The sequence below is a fragment of the Lucilia sericata genome, unplaced genomic scaffold (genome assembly GCF_015586225.1).
Source record: "Lucilia sericata isolate MDLA Ls3-8-SP2 unplaced genomic scaffold, ASM1558622v1 Contig001536F_arrow, whole genome shotgun sequence".
Taxonomy (NCBI): domain Eukaryota; kingdom Metazoa; phylum Arthropoda; class Insecta; order Diptera; family Calliphoridae; genus Lucilia; species Lucilia sericata.
In genome coordinates this window covers 37,280-54,600 of record NW_023995460.1, presented here as the reverse complement: position 1 = coordinate 54,600, position 17,321 = coordinate 37,280, and the positions used below count along the sequence as shown (strand labels likewise).

General features: G+C 32.9%; 4 protein-coding genes across 4 annotated transcripts; 2 read left to right on the top strand and 2 right to left on the bottom strand.

Moving 5' to 3' along the window:
- Positions 1-4,160: 4,160 nt before the first annotated feature.
- On the top strand, positions 4,161-7,678 carry LOC119611814 (4-hydroxyphenylpyruvate dioxygenase). The gene is made up of 4 exons (XM_037967511.1): positions 4,161-4,350; positions 6,295-6,705; positions 6,770-7,423; positions 7,494-7,678. The coding sequence occupies exons 1-4, from the start codon at positions 4,348-4,350 to the stop codon at positions 7,566-7,568; spliced, it is 1,143 nt and encodes a 380-aa protein (XP_037823439.1). The 5' UTR covers positions 4,161-4,347; the 3' UTR covers positions 7,569-7,678.
- On the bottom strand, positions 7,652-12,563 carry LOC119611813 (myb-like protein P). The gene is given in 7 exon segments (XM_037967510.1): positions 7,652-7,899; positions 7,963-8,296; positions 8,351-8,767; positions 8,839-8,921; positions 11,606-11,800; positions 11,802-12,265; positions 12,320-12,563. Coding segments are annotated over 7 exon segments (1,785 nt in total). The 5' UTR covers positions 12,414-12,563; the 3' UTR covers positions 7,652-7,701.
- A 349-nt stretch (positions 12,564-12,912) lies between these two features.
- On the top strand, positions 12,913-14,199 carry LOC119611811 (39S ribosomal protein L15, mitochondrial). Its single transcript, XM_037967507.1, is given in 3 exon segments — positions 12,913-13,180; positions 13,250-13,753; positions 13,755-14,199. Coding segments are annotated over 3 exon segments (870 nt in total). The 5' UTR covers positions 12,913-13,075; the 3' UTR covers positions 14,016-14,199.
- Positions 14,017-17,079, bottom strand: LOC119611808 (presenilin homolog). The gene is given in 10 exon segments (XM_037967505.1): positions 14,017-14,544; positions 14,546-14,565; positions 14,782-14,964; positions 15,224-15,406; positions 15,465-15,563; positions 15,628-15,848; positions 15,915-16,124; positions 16,244-16,356; positions 16,359-16,496; positions 16,564-17,079. Coding segments are annotated over 10 exon segments (1,557 nt in total). The 5' UTR covers positions 16,705-17,079; the 3' UTR covers positions 14,017-14,295.
- Between the last annotated feature and the right edge of the window lie 242 nt (positions 17,080-17,321).

The window sequence follows — 17,321 nt, the reverse complement described above, 5'->3', positions numbered from 1 at the left end:
GTTCAGTTCTAGTTCAGTTCTAGTTCAGTTCTAGTTCAGTTCTAGTTCAGTTCTAGTTCAGTTCTAGTTCAGTTCTAGTTCAGTTCTAGTTCAGTTCAGTTCTAGTTCAGTTCTAGTTCAGTTCTAGTTCAGTTCTAGTTCAGTTCTAGTTCAGTTCTAGTTCAGTTCTAGTTCAGTTCTAGTTCAGTTTAGTTCTAGTTCAGTTCTAGTTCTAGTTCAGTTCTAGTTCAGTTCTAGTTCAGTTCTAGTTCAGTTCTAGTTCAGTTCTAGTTCAGTTCTAGTTCAGTTCTAGTTCAGTTCTTGTTGAGTTCTAGTTCAGTTCTAGTTCAGTTCTAGTTCAGTTCTAGTTCAGTTCTAGTTCAGTTCTAGTTCAGTTCTAGTTCAGTTCTAGTTCAGTTCTAGTTCAGTTCTAGTTCAGTTCTAGTTCAGTTAGTTCTAGTTCAGTTCTAGTTCAGTTCTAGTTCAGTTCTAGTTCAGTTCTAGTTCAGTTCTAGTTCAGTTCTGTTCAGTTCTAGTTCAGTTCTAGTTCAGTTCTAGTTCAGTTCTATTTCAGTTCTAGTTCAGTTCTAGTTCAGTTCTAGTTCAGTTCTAGTTCAGTTCTAGTTCAGTTCTAGTTCAGTTCTAGTTCAGTTTCTAGTTCAGTTCTATTTCAGTTCTAGTTCAGTTCTAGTTCAGTTCTAGTTCAGTTCTAGTTCAGTTCTAGTTCAGTTCTAGTTCAGTTCTAGTTCAGTTCTAGTTCAGTTCTAGTTCAGTTCTAGTTCAGTTCTAGTTCAGTTCTATTTCAGTTCTAGTTCAGTTCTAGTTCAGTTCTAGTTCAGTTCTAGTTCAGTTCTAGTTCAGTTCTAGTTCAGTTCTAGTTCAATTCTAGTTCAGTTCTAGTTCAGTTCTAGTTCAGTTCTAGTTCAGTTCTAGTTCAGTTCTAGTTCAATTCTATTTCAGTTCTAGTTCAGTTCTATTTACTTCTTTTCTAGTTCAGTTTTAGTTCTGTTCAAGTTCTGTTCTGGTTCTGTTCTAGTTCTGTTCTAGTTCTGTTCTAGTTCTGTTCTAGTTCTGTTCTAGTTCTGTTCCAGTTCTTTCTAGTTCTGTTCTAGTTCTGTTCTAGTTCTGTTCTAGTTCTGTTCTAGTTCTGTTCTAGTTCTGTTCTAGTTCTGTTCTAGTTCTGTTCTAGTTCTGTTCTAGTTCTGTTCTAGTTCTGTTCTAGTTCTGTTCTAGTTCTGTTCTAGTTCTGTTCTAGTTCTGTTCTAGTTCTGTTCTAGTTCTGTTCTAGTTCTGTTCTAGTTCTGTTCTAGTTCTGTTCTAGTTCTGTTCTAGTTCTGTTCTAGTTCTGTTTTAGTTCAGTTCTAGTTCAGTTCTAGTTGAGTTCTAGTTCTGTCTAGTTCTGTTCTAGTTCTGTTCTAGTTCTGTTCTAGTTCTGTTCTAGTTATGTTCTAGTTTTGTTCTAGTTCTGTTCTAGTTCTGATCTAGTTCTGTTCTAGTTATGTTCTAGTTTTGTTCTAGTTCTGTTCTAGTTCTGATCTAGTTCTGTTCTAGTTCTGTTCTAGTTCTGTTCTAGTTCTGTTCTAGTTCTGTTCATGTTCTGTTCAGTTCTAGTTCTGTTCTTGTTACGTTCAATCCCAATAAAATATTCTATTCTATTTGATAACACCTTCTGGGAAAATTATTATTCAAAATTTCCATTTTGGCAAACATTTTAAAATTGTTACTTTTAGTTTTTTTCTAAGTTCATTAACATTTTATGATAAACTTAAAAAAAAAACATTAAAGGGAAACTTGTTTTTCATTTCTAATTTTATTTTTTATTACTCCAATTTAACTGCTTAAATTAACAAAAAAAAAAAAAAAAATAAAAAAAATTTAAATAAAAAAACTCACCTCAAAAGCACGTTGTTGTTTTTGACATAAATATTCATGAGCTCCCAAAATTTAAACCGGCAGCACATGTTGTTCATTTAAAATTTGAACAGTAACAAATTTTAAACGTGTATAAAAAACTCCTTGAGAACATTTGCTTCACATAAATATTTGTTTAAATTTTGGTTTTTCGTCAGAAGTGGTATGATTAAGTGATTTTTATTAATACTTTTGCTGCTGACACACGACTCATATTATTCTTTTTCAATGAATGTTGGTGGGCAGGTTGCTGCAATGTGCAAAATATAGAAAAACAAAAACATTTTTTATAAAAATAATATTTACACCTGTTTGTTATTTAAATTAGTATTTAAAGCAACAGAAAACAAGATTATTTTTATTATTACCACAAAATAAACAAATTAGAATAGAAATTTATGCAAATTGTTAAAAAAAGAAACTGAATTAATATTAAAGTATAAAAAATTTGTTAAAGTAATAAAATTTTGAAAATATTATGTTAAAAATTTTTTGAATTTTGAGGAAGATGGAAAGTTGAAAAGAAGAATTTTAGGGAAAAATTATCAAATCTTCGATGAATATCACAGAAACTTCTAGTTTTTCAGTTTAGGTATAAATCTAGTTCATTTCTAGTTATTTTCTAGTTCAGTTCTAATTCAGTTCTTGTTTAGTTTTAGCTAAGTTCTAGTACAGTTCCAGTTCAGTTCCAATTCAGTTCTATTCTAGTTTAGTTCTAGTTCAGTTCTAGTTCAGTTCTAGTAAAGTTCTAGTTCAGTTCTAGTTCAGTTTTAGTTCAGTTCTAGTTCAGTTCTAGTTCAGTTCTAGTTCAGTTCTAGTTCAGTTCTAGTTCAGTTCTAGTTCAGTTCTAGTTCAGTTCTAGTTCAAGTTCAGTTCTAGTTCAGTTCTAGTTCAAGTTCAGTTCTAGTTCAGTTCTAGTTCAGTTCTAGTTCAGTTCTAGTTCAGTTCTAGTTCAGTTCTAGTTCAGTTCTAGTTCAGTTCTAGTTCAGTTCTAGTTCAGTTCTAGTTTAGTTCTAGTTCTAGTTCAGTTCTAGTTCAGTTCAAGTTCAGTTCTAGTTCTGTTCTGGCTCAGTTCTAATTCAATTCTTGTTCAGTTCTAGTTCAGTTCTAGATCAGTTCTAGTTCAGTTCTAGTTCAGTTCTAGTTCAGTTCTAATTCAGTTCTAATTCAGTTCTAGTTCAGTTCTAGTTCTAGTTCAGTTCTAATTCAGTTCTAGTTCAGTTCTAGTTCAGTTCTAGTTCAGTTCTAGTTCAGTTCTAATTCAGTTCTAGTTCAGTTCTAGTTCAGTTCTAATTCAGTTCTAATTCAGTTCTAATTCAGTTCTAGTTCAGTTCTAGTTCAGTTCTAGTTCAGTTCTAGTTCAGTTCTAGTTCAGTTCTAGTTCAGTTCTAGTTCAGTTCTAGTTCAGTTCTAGTTCAGTTCTTGTTCTGTTCTAGAATTGTTCTAGTTCAGTTCTAGTTCATTTCTAGTTCAGTTCTAGTTCAGTTCTAGTTCAGTTCTAGTTCAGTTCTAGTTCAGTTCTAGTTCAGTTCTAGTTCAGTTCTAGTACAGTTCTAGTTCAGTTCTAGTTCAGTTCTAGAATTGTTCTAGTTCTGTTCTAGTTCAGTTATAGTTCATTTATAGTTCAGTTATAGTTCAGTTATAGTTCAGTTCTGTTTTAGTTCTGTTTTAGTTCTGTTTTAGTTCTGTTCTAGTTCTGTTCTAGTTCTGTTTTAGTTCTGTTCTAGTTCTGTTCTAGTTCTGGTTTTGGACCCTTCTGGCTTATTTTCACTTCAGTTCTAATGATTTTGATTGATCGTTTCGTAATATTTGTATTGATGATTCAAACCAGTTCAAAATTATTAACCAACGTAACTGTTTCTAAGCCAAGCCTCCATAATATTTTGAAAAACATCTAGAAGTTAATTTACTCTAAATATTTACTAAAAATATCTCAAATTTTTTATCCACCACTTTGTGTTTATTTTTATTTTTTCCAATATTTTATTACCACTAGCAACAAAAACTGTATGTATCTCTCTATATCTGCTGATTTCAATTTATAATTTATGCATATTAAAATCAAAATAAAAATAATAAAATCGAAAAAAAATAACAACTGTAACAGAACGAGAAAAACAAAATACTTGTTTGTTCAAAAAAAAAAAAAAAAAATAATAATAATAAGAAAAAAAAAAAACAAAATAAATATTCAAATTTAAAAAAACACTATAAAACGAGCGGTAAAGCAGGATTTTCACCTGATTATTTAAATCTAGTTAAAAGTTATAAGAAAATAAAGCGCCGCCAAATGCTTTAAAAGAGGCTATGAACCGCTCGACGCTTATCATTCAACTTTAAATAGTCTTAGCGAAGATACTAAACTTAAGAAGTGGAATCAATTTTAATTAAAATCAATAATTTCTAATTTTTTCGATAAAATATTAAGCAACTTAAAAACTATAGTGTAAAGTGATAATGGTATGTTGGTGTGATAGAAGAATCGAGAAATAAAAACATCAAATCATGTGTTTGATTATATAAGTTTATAAAATGAAGTGAAAAGTTATTGAAGCTATAAAAAGGACTTAAAAATGGATTTTTAACAGGACTTAACAAATGATTTACTGAATAATTTAAGTGGAAAATAAAGTTTGTTATGAAATATGTTACTATTTCTAAGAGATTAATTAAATTTTTAAAGTGTATATTCATCTCAATTTTAGATTTTTAACAAAATATTAGTTATTTGAAACAAAAATGAAAAATTATTTGTGTAAAGATCTAAAATATCTAATTTATTTAAATTTTTATTTCAAGTTTTAATTCAATTCGACTTGTACTCAAATTCATTTCTAATATAATGCTAATTCCGTTCAAGTTTAGTTCTAGTTCAGCTCCAGTTAAGTTCAAGTTCAGTTCTAGCTCAGTTCTAGTTCAGTTCTAGTTCAGTTCTAGTTCAGTTCTAGTTCAGTCTAGTTCAGTTTTCTAGTTTCAGTTCTAGTTCAGTTCTAGTTCAGATCTAGTTCAGTTCTAGTTCAGTTCTAGTTCAGTTCTAATTCAGTTCTAGTTCAGTTCTAGTTCAGTTCTAGTTCAGTTCTAGTTCAGTTCTAGTTCAGTTCTAGTTCAGTTCTAGTTCAGTTCTAGTTCAGTTTCTAGTTCAGTTCTAGTTCAGTTCTAGTTCAGTTCTAGTTCAGTTCTAGTTCAGTTTTAGTTCAGTTCTAGTTTAGATTTAGTTCAGCTCTAGTTAAGTTCTAGATCAGTTGTAGTTCAGATCTAATTTAGCTCTAGTTCAGTTCTAGCTCAGTACTAGTTAAATTCTAGTTCAGTTCTAGTTCAGTTTTAGTTCAGTTCTACTTCAGTTCTAGTTCAGTTCTAGTTCAGATCTAGTTCAGTTCTAGTTCAGTTCTTGTTGAGTCCTAGTTCAGTTCTAGTTCAGTTCTAGCTCAGTTCTAGTTTAGATCTAGTTCACCTCTGGTTAAGTTCTAGTTCAGTTGCAATTGAGTTCAAGTTCAGTTCTAGTTCTAGTTCAGTTGCAATTGAGTTCAAGTTCAGTTCTAGTTCAGTTCTAGTTCAGTTCAAGTTCAGATCTAGTTCAGTTCCAGTTCAGTTCTAGTTCAGTTCTAGTTCAGTTCAGTTCAAGTTAAGTTCTAGATCAGTTCTAGTTCAGTTCTAGTTCTAGTTCAGTTCTAGTTCAGTTCTAGTTCAGTTCTAGTTCAGTTCTAGTTCTAGTTCAGTTCTAGTTCAGTTCTAGTTCAGTTCTAGTTCAGTTCTAGTTAAGTTCTAGTTCAGTTCTAGTTCAGATCTAGTTAAGTTCTAATTCAGTTATAGTTCAGTTCTAGTTAAGTTCTAGATCAGTTCTAGTTCAGTTCTAGTTCAGTTCTAGTTCAGTTCTAGTTCAGTTCTAGTTCAGTTCTAGTTCAGTTCTAGTTCAGTTCTAGTTCAGTTCTAGTTCAGTTCTAGATCATTTCTAATTCAGTTCCAGTTCAGTTCTAGTTCAGCTCTAGCTAAGTTCTAGTTTAGATCTAGTTAAGCTCTGTTTAACTTCTAGTTCAGTTCTAGTTTAGTTCTAGTTTAGTTCTAGTTCAGTTCTAGTTCAGTTCTAGTTCAGTTCTAGTTCAGTTCTAGTTTAGTTCTAGTTCAGTTCTAGTTCAGTTCTAGTTCAGTTCTAGTTCAGTTCTAGTTCAGTTCTAGTTCAGTTCTAGTTCAGTTCTAGTTCAGTTCTAGTTGAGTTCTGGTTAAGTTCTAGTTCAGTTTTAGTTCAGTTCTAGTTCATTTCTAGTTTTGTTCTAGTTCAGTTTTAGTGCAGTTCTAGTTCAGTTATTGTTCAGTTCTAGTTTAGTTCTAGTTCACTTCCAGTTCAGTTCTATTTCAGTTCTTGTTTTTGCAGTTAATTATATATCTCCTGTTTATCCCCTTTTCTAGACCACATATACCGATAAAGGAGCAAAACCAGAAGCCGGTAAATTTCTTTCCTTCGACCATTTAACCTTTTACGTTGGCAATGCCAAACAGGCCGCTAGCTTCTATACCACCCGTATGGGTTTTACACCTTTGGGTTATCAAGGTTTAGAGACCGGCAATAGAAAATATGCCAAACATGCTGTTAAACAAAACAAAATTGTATTTGTTTTCGTCTCTGCGTACACCACCGATGATGAGGAACACGGTCATCATGTCATGAAGCACGGTGATGGTGTTAAGGATGTAGCCTTTGAGGTAGAAGATATTGAAGCTATCTTCAAGTTTGCCAAAGAAAAGGGTGCTGAGGTTGTGAGAGAATTGTGGGAGGAAACCGATGAATATGGTACCGTTAAATTTGCTACCATTAAGACAGTAAGTTGGGTGTTGTTTATAAATTAATTAAAAGATTTTTGAGACATGTTTTCTTTATTTTTAGTACGGTGACACCACCCACACTTTTGTGGATCGCAGCAATTACCGTGGTGTTTTCTTGCCCGGTTTCAAATCCCTGCCCAAAGATGTTTTATTGGAAAATTTACCCGCCGCTAAATTAGACTTCATTGACCATGTGGTCGGCAATCAACCCGATTTGCAAATGGAAAGTGTAGCCGCTTGGTATGAGCGCATTTTGCAATTCCATCGTTTCTGGTCTGTGGATGATTCACAAATTCATACCGAATACTCAGCCTTGAGATCCATTGTCATGGCCAACTACGAAGAGACTGTTAAGATGCCCATTAATGAGCCAGCCAAGGGCAAAAAGAAATCACAAATTCAAGAATATGTAGAATACTATGGTGGTGCTGGTGTCCAACATATTGCCTTGAATACCAGTGATATTATCACCGCCATTAGAAACTTGAAAGCCAGAGGCATGGAATTTTTATCCATACCCGATTCTTATTATGAAATTTTAACTGAAAATCTTAAACACAGCCGTACTAAGATTAAGGAAGATATGAAAATTCTTAAGGAATTGAACATTTTGATCGATTATGATGAAAATGGTTATTTGTTGCAAATTTTCACCAAAAATATGCAAGATCGTCCCACATTGTTTTTGGAAGTTATACAACGTCATAACCACAATGTAAGTTTGAAGAAGAAGAAAAAGTTTATTATAACAGGAATTATATTAAATTTTTGATATTTATTTACAGGGTTTTGGTGCTGGCAACTTCAAATCTTTATTCACCGCCATTGAAATTGAACAAGCCAAACGTGGCAATTTGTAAATTTATTTTATACATTTTTTTTTTACTTTTTCTTTTTATTTCTATTTACCGGCACAAAGGCCTTGATAAATGCTGTTTTAATATAAAATAAATATAGTTTTAATTAATAATTAAGCCTTACTTGGTTGTTTGTTTACTTCTTATCCTTGAAACGATTATCGATTAACACCTCATTCCTAGGATCATCAGCCTGAAAGGATAATATGAAAGGATTCCAAAAATCTTTGGGGGTATTTTGACGCATAATATCGTTATAGTGACGTTGATGAGACTTTTCTAAATGCTGTTGAATTTGTACATCGGTTAAACCTTTATCTAAAAAGTTGATTAACTACAAAGATGTGGGGAGGGAAAATAAGTAAAAGTTGTATTTATTGCTGGCGCATAAACTTACTTTTTCGCATTCTTCACAGTCTATGTTGAAGCGTTGTTTTATGGTTAATTTCTTTGTTGTTGGCGCAACATCCTTTTCTTGTTTTATTATAAAAGGTTTAGGCATAAAGTCTTCTTCATCGTCTGTATCTAATTCATCTAATAAAGGATTTTGTGCTTTTATACTTGTACTACAACCTGGTTTCTCTTCTTTTTTTATATCTGTGGCAGTCTTTAATTCTTGTGTTATTTTTTCTTGTTTAATTTTATTTAAAGGTTTTATTTCCTTATTACATTGAAGTTTATCCTGTGGCTTTTTAAATCCTTCCATGTCCTTAGTTTGTTGTTTTTGTATGCTGCAAATAATTGATTAAAAATGCCTTTAAAATTATTCTTTTCAAACAACTTACTATTTACTTTCATATTTCTTTAGTTTCTCCAAATTATCTGTGCTAGCCAATAAGTCCATAGTATCAATTTCATGCTCAACATCACTACAATCATCTACAAATATTATGTCCTGTGTACCAGGCGTTAGTATCACCACACTTGATGTATCACTTTTAATGGTTGAAATGCTCATTGGATCGTTAGGTAAGGCAGTACAATCTGTAGAGATTTCATTATCAAATTTCAATTGTTTAGGTTGTAAGTCTTTAGAGGAATTAAGTTCCAAAGTTGAATCAGGCTTTTTCGAAGGTGAAAAGTCAAAGACTATATCATCTAGGGTTTTATCGATATCGTGCTTATCATCTTTTTTGTTTGTTGTTACGTTTGCTATTGGGTTTATTGTTGTGTTGTTGTTGTTGCTGTGATTGTGGCCGCTTCTGTAATCTTGGCAATTTGTTGTGTTTATTATTTTCCTATTCCCTTAAAAATTTTCTTACAATGGATTTACCTGTGAGCCCAGGAGCGTCCAGCTTTTGAGTTTTTATTTACTACTACTGGGCTAGCATCGATTATATCTTCTCCTACATCGGACTATAATAAGTATATTAAATATTTAAATAAGAATATTAAATATTTAAATAAGAATATTAAATATTTAAATAAGAACAAACATTTTTAAACAAGCTTCGCGATGCAGATGAAGAATACTTATTTGCCGAAAAATACACATTGTGGACAAAATTTTGAAAAAGCTAACATCAGATGGGTTTACATGCTAAATGGAGTCTATGCTTGTAAATGTACACTCACCTCACTTAAAATTTTACATGGGAAATCATAAATCAAGTCATCATGAAACTTTTGTAATCGTTGAATTTTCCTAAGACTAGGTTTCTTTAATGACAAACGCAATCTATTGCTCTTAAACTTTTAAAAATTATTTAATTATAAAAAAACGTTATCTACAGAATTTTTTTTATTCAGTTTAAGTTTAGATCTGGTCTAGCAAAAGTTCAGTTCTAGTTCAGTTCTGGATCAGTTTTAGTTCAGTTCTAGTTTAGTTCTAGTTCAGTTCTAGTTTAGTTCTAGTTTAGTTCTAGTTCAGTTCTAGTTCAGTTCTAGTTCAGTTCTAGTTCAGTTCTAGTTCAGTTCTAGTTCAGTTCTATTTCAGTTCTAGTTCAGTTCTAGTTCAGTTCTAGTTCTGTTCTAGTTCAGTTCTAGTTCAGTTCTAGTTCAGTTCTAGTTCAGTTCTAGTTCACTTCTAGTTCAGTTCTAGTTCAGTTCTAGTTCAGTTCTAGTTCAGTTCTAGTTCAGTTCTAGTTCAGTTCTAGTACAGTTCTAGTTCAGTTCTAGTTCAGTTCTAGTTCAGTTCTAGTTCAATTCTAGTTCAGTTCTAGTTCAGTTCTAGTTCAGTTCTAGTTCAGTTCTAGTTCAGTTCTAGTTCAGTTCTAGTTCAGTTCTAGTTCAGTTCTAGTTCAGTTCTAGTTCAGTTCTAGTTCAGTTCTAGTTCAGTTCTAGTTCAGTTCTAGTTCAGTTCTAGTTCAGTTCTAGTTCAGTTCTAGTTCAGTTCTAGTTCAGTTCTAGTTCAGTTCTAGTTCAGTTCTAGTTCAGTTCTAGTTCAGTTCTGGTTCAGTTCTAGTTCAGTTCTAGTTCAGTTCTAGTTCAGTTCTAGTTCAGTTCTAGTTCAGTTCTAGTTCAGTTCTAGTTCAGTTCTAGTTCAGTTCTAGTTCAGTTCTAGTTCAGTTCTAGTTCAGTTCTAGTTCAGTTCTAGTTCAGTTCTAGTTCAGTTCTGGTTCAGTTCTAGTTCAGTTCTAGTTCAGTTCTAGTTCAGTTCTAGTTCAGTTCTAGTTCAGTTCTAGTTCAGTTCTAGTTCAGTTCTAGTTTAGTTCTAGTTTAGTTCTAGTTCAGTTCTAGTTCAGTTCTAGTTCAGTTCTAGTTCAGTTCTAGTTCAGTTCTAGTTCAGTTCTAGTTCAGTTCTATTTCAGTTCTAGTTCAGTTCTAGTTCAGTTCTAGTTCTGTTCTAGTTCAGTTCTAGTTCAGTTCTAGTTCAGTTCTAGTTCAGTTCTAGTTCACTTCTAGTTCAGTTCTAGTTCAGTTCTAGTTCAGTTCTAGTTCAGTTCTAGTTCAGTTCTAGTTCAGTTCTAGTTCAGTTCTAGTACAGTTCTAGTTCAGTTCTAGTTCAGTTCTAGTTCAGTTCTAGTTCATTCTAGTTCAGTTCTAGTTCAGTTCTAGTTCAGTTCTAGTTCAGTTCTAGTTCAGTTCTAGTTCAGTTCTAGTTCAGTTCTAGTTCAGTTCTAGTTCAGTTCTAGTTCAGTTCTAGTTCAGTTCTAGTTCAGTTCTAGTTCAGTTCTAGTTCAGTTCTAGTTCAGTTCTAGTTCAGTTCTAGTTCAGTTCTAGTTCAGTTCTAGTTCAGTTCTAGTTCAGTTCTAGTTCAGTTCTAGTTCAGTTCTGGTTCAGTTCTAGTTCAGTTCTAGTTCAGTTCTAGTTCAGTTCTAGTTCAGTTCTAGTTCAGTTCTAGTTCAGTTCTAGTTCAGTTCTAGTTCAGTTCTAGTTCAGTTCTAGTTCAGTTCTAGTTCAGTTCTAGTTCAGTTCTAGTTCAGTTCTAGTTCAGTTCTAGTTCAGTTCTAGTTCAGTTCTAGTTCAGTTCTAGTTCAGTTCTAGTTCAGTTCTAGTTCAGTTCTAGTTCAGTTCTAGTTCAGTTTAGTTCAGTTCTAGTTCAGTTCTAGTTCAGTTCTAGTTCAGTTCTAGTTCAGTTCTAGTTAGTTCAGTCAGTTCTAGTTCAGTTCTAGTTCAGTTCTAGTTCAGTTCATTAGTTCAGTTCTAGTTCAGTTCTAGTTCAGTTCTAGTTCAGTTCTAGTCAGTTCTAGTTCAGTTCTAGTTCAGTTCTATTCAGTTCTAGTTCAGTTCTAGTTCAGTTCTAGTTCAGTTCTAGTTCAGTTCAGTTCAGTTCTAGTTTCAGTTCTAGTTCATTCTAGTTCAGTTCTAGTTCAGTTCTAGTTCTAGTTCTAGTTCAGTTCTAGTTCAGTTCTAGTTCAGTTCTAGGTTCTAGTTCTGGTTCAGTTTAAGTTCTATTACAGTTTATTTCACACTATAAGAAGGATATTAGATAAGCGATCGACATCGCCATTTCCGAACCTAAACATACAGGGTAGGGCTCTAGCTGAATAGCCAGAGAGATACAAATAAATTATATTTTGTTCATCAGTCACTGATGAAACCACAAATGTTTAAATTTGACTTCATTTCATACAAGATCGATAAACTGCACTACTTACCTCCCGAAAACTTCCATCTTTAGATGTACTAAAATTTAACAGCGACTGTTTCACTTTGCTGGGATTTGGTTTTCTCAAAGACAAACATAATCTCTTATCGGCTGTCGCTTTTTTTGCATCCGCATTAGTTTTATCCTCTGTGGCTTTCATTTTTTCCGGTTGTAAAAATTTCATGGTCCATGAGTTTTTCCGCTGGACTTTTACGATCTTTGGTATGCCATTCTGATTTTGATCTCTCCACAGACTTATTGTGAACCTTCAAACAACGCATTGAGTCCCGTTGTTTATTTCTCTTGGGTGACTCTTTTACACGTGGACTTGGCACCATTTCCGATGATGTTGTTATGCTAACATCATTTTTTGATTGACTTAAAGCAGACGTCTCAAATAGTTGTTCGCTATTAAGAGCCATATTTAGATTGGAAGCACCCATAGGTTCGTCATCGGTTAGACTAAGATCTGAGGTAACACGGTCTTCCTGTGAAGAATTATTACCCAACCAGGAATCATCACTATGTTGAGACTTAAAACGTTTGGCAGGTTGTTGTTGTTGCTGTTGATGATTCTTTTGTAGGAGTTGTAGAGCTTTGTTAAGTTTCTCATTGCGTTCCTTGATTTGTTGCAATTCTAAGTCACGTTGTTGTAGGGCATTTTTATAAACTAGAAATAATAATTAATATTACGTTGTTGTATTAATAATATTCTTCAACCTACAAGTATAATGGTGTTTTATTATATCAATAGCTTTTTCAAAGCAATCTTCAATTTCGGAAGGTTGAGCTATGCGTTTACATGCTTTACATAACATTTTGTTTATATTTGTTAATAATTTGTTGATTATTTAAGTAAAAAACATAACTTTTTTGTAAAATTTTAAAGAATTTATTTAATATTAAATGTTATTGGCAACGCGAGAAAGGGCATAAATAAAATATTGCAAAAATAGCTGAACTTCGAAAGTATAGCCATTTTGTAAAAAAATATTGCCACAAAGAAAATTTTCTATAGAAAAATTTTCTTACGAAATAAAAGTGTTGCAATGAAAAATTTAGACAGTTTTTCTTATATCTTTTATATAGTCTAGTTTATACTCTAGTCTATAGTGTAGTTTATAGTCTAGTCTATAGAGTAGTCTATAGTCTAGCCTATAGTCTAGTCTATATTATAATCTATAGTCTAGTTTAAAGTCTAGTCCATAGTATGTATTTCAAAACATAAATTTTCCATACCTGGTGTTTATATAAAATAACTCAATTTTTATTTGCTTTAATAAGAAATGAGTGGCATCTCTGATTTTTCTGCCATTATAAACTACCTATAAGTTGGCTACACCTACTTAACAGCTGTTCGGGGATTTTTGTAAAAGTGTGGTTGTTTTTCGGCATTTCGTTTTTCTTTTTTTTTGCAGTGAAATTATTTAATAAAAATTAAAATATTGTATTAAATTTTCGAAAAATAGCAATAAATAATATGGCTCATATAAGAGAAACAGCCGACAAGGCTTTAAAAATGCTGCGTACTTTGCCCAGAGTACAAATTGGCAATTTAAGACCCAATCCAAATTCTAAACAAAATGTAAGTGAACTAGAGAAACGATTACATCAAAGATTTTCAATAAAACTGCTATTGGTATACTATTTATAGGATAAAAGAGGTCGTGCCCAGCATGGTGGTGATAAACATGGTGCCGGTAATAAGGGTTCTGGACAGAGACAAAATTTCATGCGTCTTGGTTATGAAACAGGCAATACACCCTTCTATATACGTTTCCCCTATGAACCCTACTATAAGGGACATCATCTGAGAAGACAATATCCCAAGATTTCCTTGTTACAATTACAAGTTATGTTGGACACCAATCGTATAGATGCCAAACAGCCCATAGATTTGACAACTTTGTGTAATACTGGTTTGGTTAGTTTCAATCCCGCCTCCATGGAATTTGGTTTCCAATTAACCGATGAGGGTGCCGATAAATTCAAGACCAAGATATGTATAGAAGTTCAACATGCTAAGGAAGCGGTTATAGCGGCCATAGAACGTAATGGTGGTGTTATACGTACCGCCTATTATGATCCCAGAAGTTTACATGCTTTGAAAAATCCCGAGAAATGGTTTGAAAAGGGTGTACCCATACCCAAGAGATTGCTTGCCACCACAAGACGCTATAGGTTATTATTCCTCGGCAGAAAATCGTGGTTATTTGGCAGATCCCGAAGAAATCAGTAAACATCGTTTGGTTTTAGCTCAAAAGTATGGTTATGAATTGCCCAAGATAGAAGAAGATCCAGACTATGAAATGCTTACTAGCATGAAGGATGCCAGACAATTGTTCTATGGTTTAGAACCCGGCTGGGTGGTTAATCTTAAGGATCAAACGATTATCAAACCAAAAGAAAGTACACAATAGATACCATATAAACTTATACTTTATATTAAATAGTTTTTGTTGAAAATATGCATAAAATAAATGTTAGAAAAAAACTGTATATAAAACAATCGAGGTTATTTATAAGAAAATTTGTTAAATTATAATACGTTTTTCTTTTTAATAATCCTCCAGAATAAAGTTTTTTTCTTTTTAACTTTATGTATCTCTGAAGTTTATAGCTTTTGTTTGTAACTTATTCTAGTAATTATGTCATTATATGCTTATATATAGATATCTTACTTGTCTTCTGATATTTTTCTCATATAAAAACTTGCTGATCTGACAGTTCCTCCATGAAAGGTTTGACTATAGCACTTGTGGCTAAACAAAAGAATAGTCCAAAGAATATTGATATAGGCAATGCTGGTAATGCTTTACGCCATATGGCTAACAGAACTAATGTTAGACATAATCCCACTAGTATAGCCACAAAACAGGCAATTGTTGTGGCCCAATCGCCATATGATGATGCTTTACCCACCAATACAGAGTAGAAAATAAAATCACCCTAGACCTAGTTTAATGCCACCTGGAAAAAAGGAATAAGTTGGATGTTGATTTATAGTCGTTTAGAAGAACGGAAAAAGTTTAGAGAGATTTATTTAAACAGTTGAATATGTGGAGAGTATCATATAATCTAGAATCTCTGAGTAATCACTTCGTATTTTGTGCTCTCTAGTTTGATCAGCTTTGACCCCCAAGCTGTAAATAGAAATCAAGAAAAAGCCTTTGAAAATATACTTACGTTCTTCCTGAGCTTCCGTCATATTACTGCCTATTTGAGAGGGCCGAGTTTCCTGAGTAGTAACCGTACGATAATTAGTAGAACGATTAGCATTATCTGAAGTACTGGCCTGAACCTCAATTTGACGGCGAGCCACACGATCATCTAAATTCGAAGACCATTCTTCGGTAAAACCAGCCGCTTCTAAACAATCGAAAAGAAATGAAAAAGTTTTAAAGAAAACATCATTTAGATTGAAACAAATAGTAACGCGCTACGTTGAGAAAATGAAATTTGTAAAAGAATAAAAGTAATGGAAAAAGAAATGGTACTCCCTTACACCTCACTAAAAACAAAACCTACTAAAAGATAACAAAACACAAGCTTTACGAAAGTTATACAACATCTAAGAAGTTTTTCTTTTAGTTTGAAAATAAAAACAAATTAAAATAAAAATAAATACCATTTCCGCGCATTTTAAATGTCACTAGAGGCATACCTTCAGCACTAGGAGGTGCACTTGTACCTGTACGGGAAACAGAAGTAGACGAAGTAGAGGTATGCGGCGAGTTGGGTGAATTAGAATCGGAAGAATTATTGCGTTGAGCCGGAGCATGGGTGCCCATAAAGGTGTACAAAACAGTGGCTAAAGAAAAGTACAGTTATTTAGTTTAAGTTCTCTTAAAAACACAAAATTTACTTACAAGAGTAGATTAAGGCGGGGAATATTTGTTCATTTCTTTCCTGGGCGGTTTCTACTAAAATACGCAAAGGTCCTTTGGGGGTTAAAACAGCTACTAAATCTGTAAATTTCGTTATTTTAGTTAAAAAAAACTAGTTTGTGGTAATAATTTATAAACAAAATACCCCATATAGATATAGCCGCCAATACAGCCCAGGCAGTCCATTCGGGTAAATATTTAATGAACACCAAAGCCATTAAAGCCGAAACAAATATCAAATAAGCCTGTTGCAACTTTAGAGGACTCTGCCAGTGTATGGCTATCATGCCCATAACACCAAAATTCCATAATATCAACAGTGTGGTGGGATAATCCATAGCAACATTATAGGCTCTTAAAAGTTCTCTAAAATTCGTTTCAATTTATATAACAAGTTTGATTTTGGTTGATAAATTCTGTGGAAACACTTACTCCAAATATAAATAACTGAAAATGAATAGCAACATAAACGATGATAGTATCAACCAGCCGTGTATAATCTTATAACAACGTTTCTTATAGAGAACAATTAGAAATATGGTCATTACCACTACGACGGAGAGAAGTATTAGGGAATTGGCCAAGGCATTCCAAAGTTTGGTGCCCTTATCTTCAGATAATTCATGGAATGGGGTATATAATCTGTAAATGAAGTTAATATTTTAATTTCCTTTCCAAACACATTTTTCTATAGAAAAGTTTGTGCCCAATCTATTCTTGTTTAAAATGTTTAAAGAAATTAAAATTTCAAGCTTACTTACAAATAAGTATCAGTATAGGTATAAAAGGTAATCGAATTAATGGTGGCCACTACCACCAACATGCACAAAGAAACGGGTGCAAAAATCTTTATAACATGTTGAGCTCCATATTTTCAAACCCTGCTTCCTCATCTTCGGCCTCTGTATTAGTAGGTTGAGAACTAGAGGGAACATCTGGATCGCTGGGATTACCACCGTCAGCATCACGCAGACGTCTACTACGTATTTCCACATTGGGTACATCTAAAATGGCCTAAAAATATCAAACATTAAACGTAATTTACTAGAGTGGAAGTTTCCTCTAACAACTCTCAACTTACCCCATCTGTAGCATCACGTTGCTCTGTGCCACCATAACTATTCAACTGTTCCGTTTTACGTTTTTGCTGACGTTTCCGTTCAGCTCCTCCCGTTATCGAGTTGTTACAACTGATTTGAGGGGCACCGACGTGGCCTTCCATCAGGGGGGTACTTTCGTCGGGCTCAGCCTCGTTGGCGTTTGTTCTTTTTTGATCCGTGTTTAAAGTTTTTTATTTTACAACAAAAAGGCAGCAGTAGTAAAAAAAATTAGCAAAGAAAATAATATGGAGGCGTTGTTATAAGATCTTTGTGTGTTTTTGCAAATACAATCTTTTGTTAGGTATAAAAAAAATGTTAATTATGGTAAAACTAATTAGTTAAATTATAGTTAATTTACTTTTTTATTTAAATTTAAAACTTATTTGTTGTTTTTTTATTAATTTTTTGTTATTTATTTCGCGTTTTTAAACTATTTTTTGCACTTTATTTTTCTGCTGCAATGTGAATCAACGATAGAGACCGGCGCCAGCAAATATTAACGGCGGCGGCGACTGACACTAAATATGTCGGCGGCGGCTTAAAATCGACTGTAAGCCGGCTAAGTTTTCAACTACGTTTAGTTTTTAATTTTTCAACGATTTTAAATAAAAACGGAATCCGAGAGATCAGAAAGTAGGATTTTGGAAGCAAATATATTGTTTATAACAACAAAACAGAGCAAACTCAAAAGTTGTATGAGAAATTATGCAGGGATGAATAAAAAATTCTTAAAAATTAA

What these genes read in the sequence shown, in the direction of transcription:
- LOC119611814 (XM_037967511.1), top strand. An exon ending in AATTTGCTACCATTAAGACA is followed by an intron (nt 6,706 to 6,769) that starts GTAAGTTGGGTG and finishes CTTTATTTTTAG; the next exon opens with TACGGTGACACCACCCACAC. An exon ending in TACAACGTCATAACCACAAT is followed by an intron (nt 7,424 to 7,493) that starts GTAAGTTTGAAG and finishes ATTTATTTACAG; the next exon opens with GGTTTTGGTGCTGGCAACTT.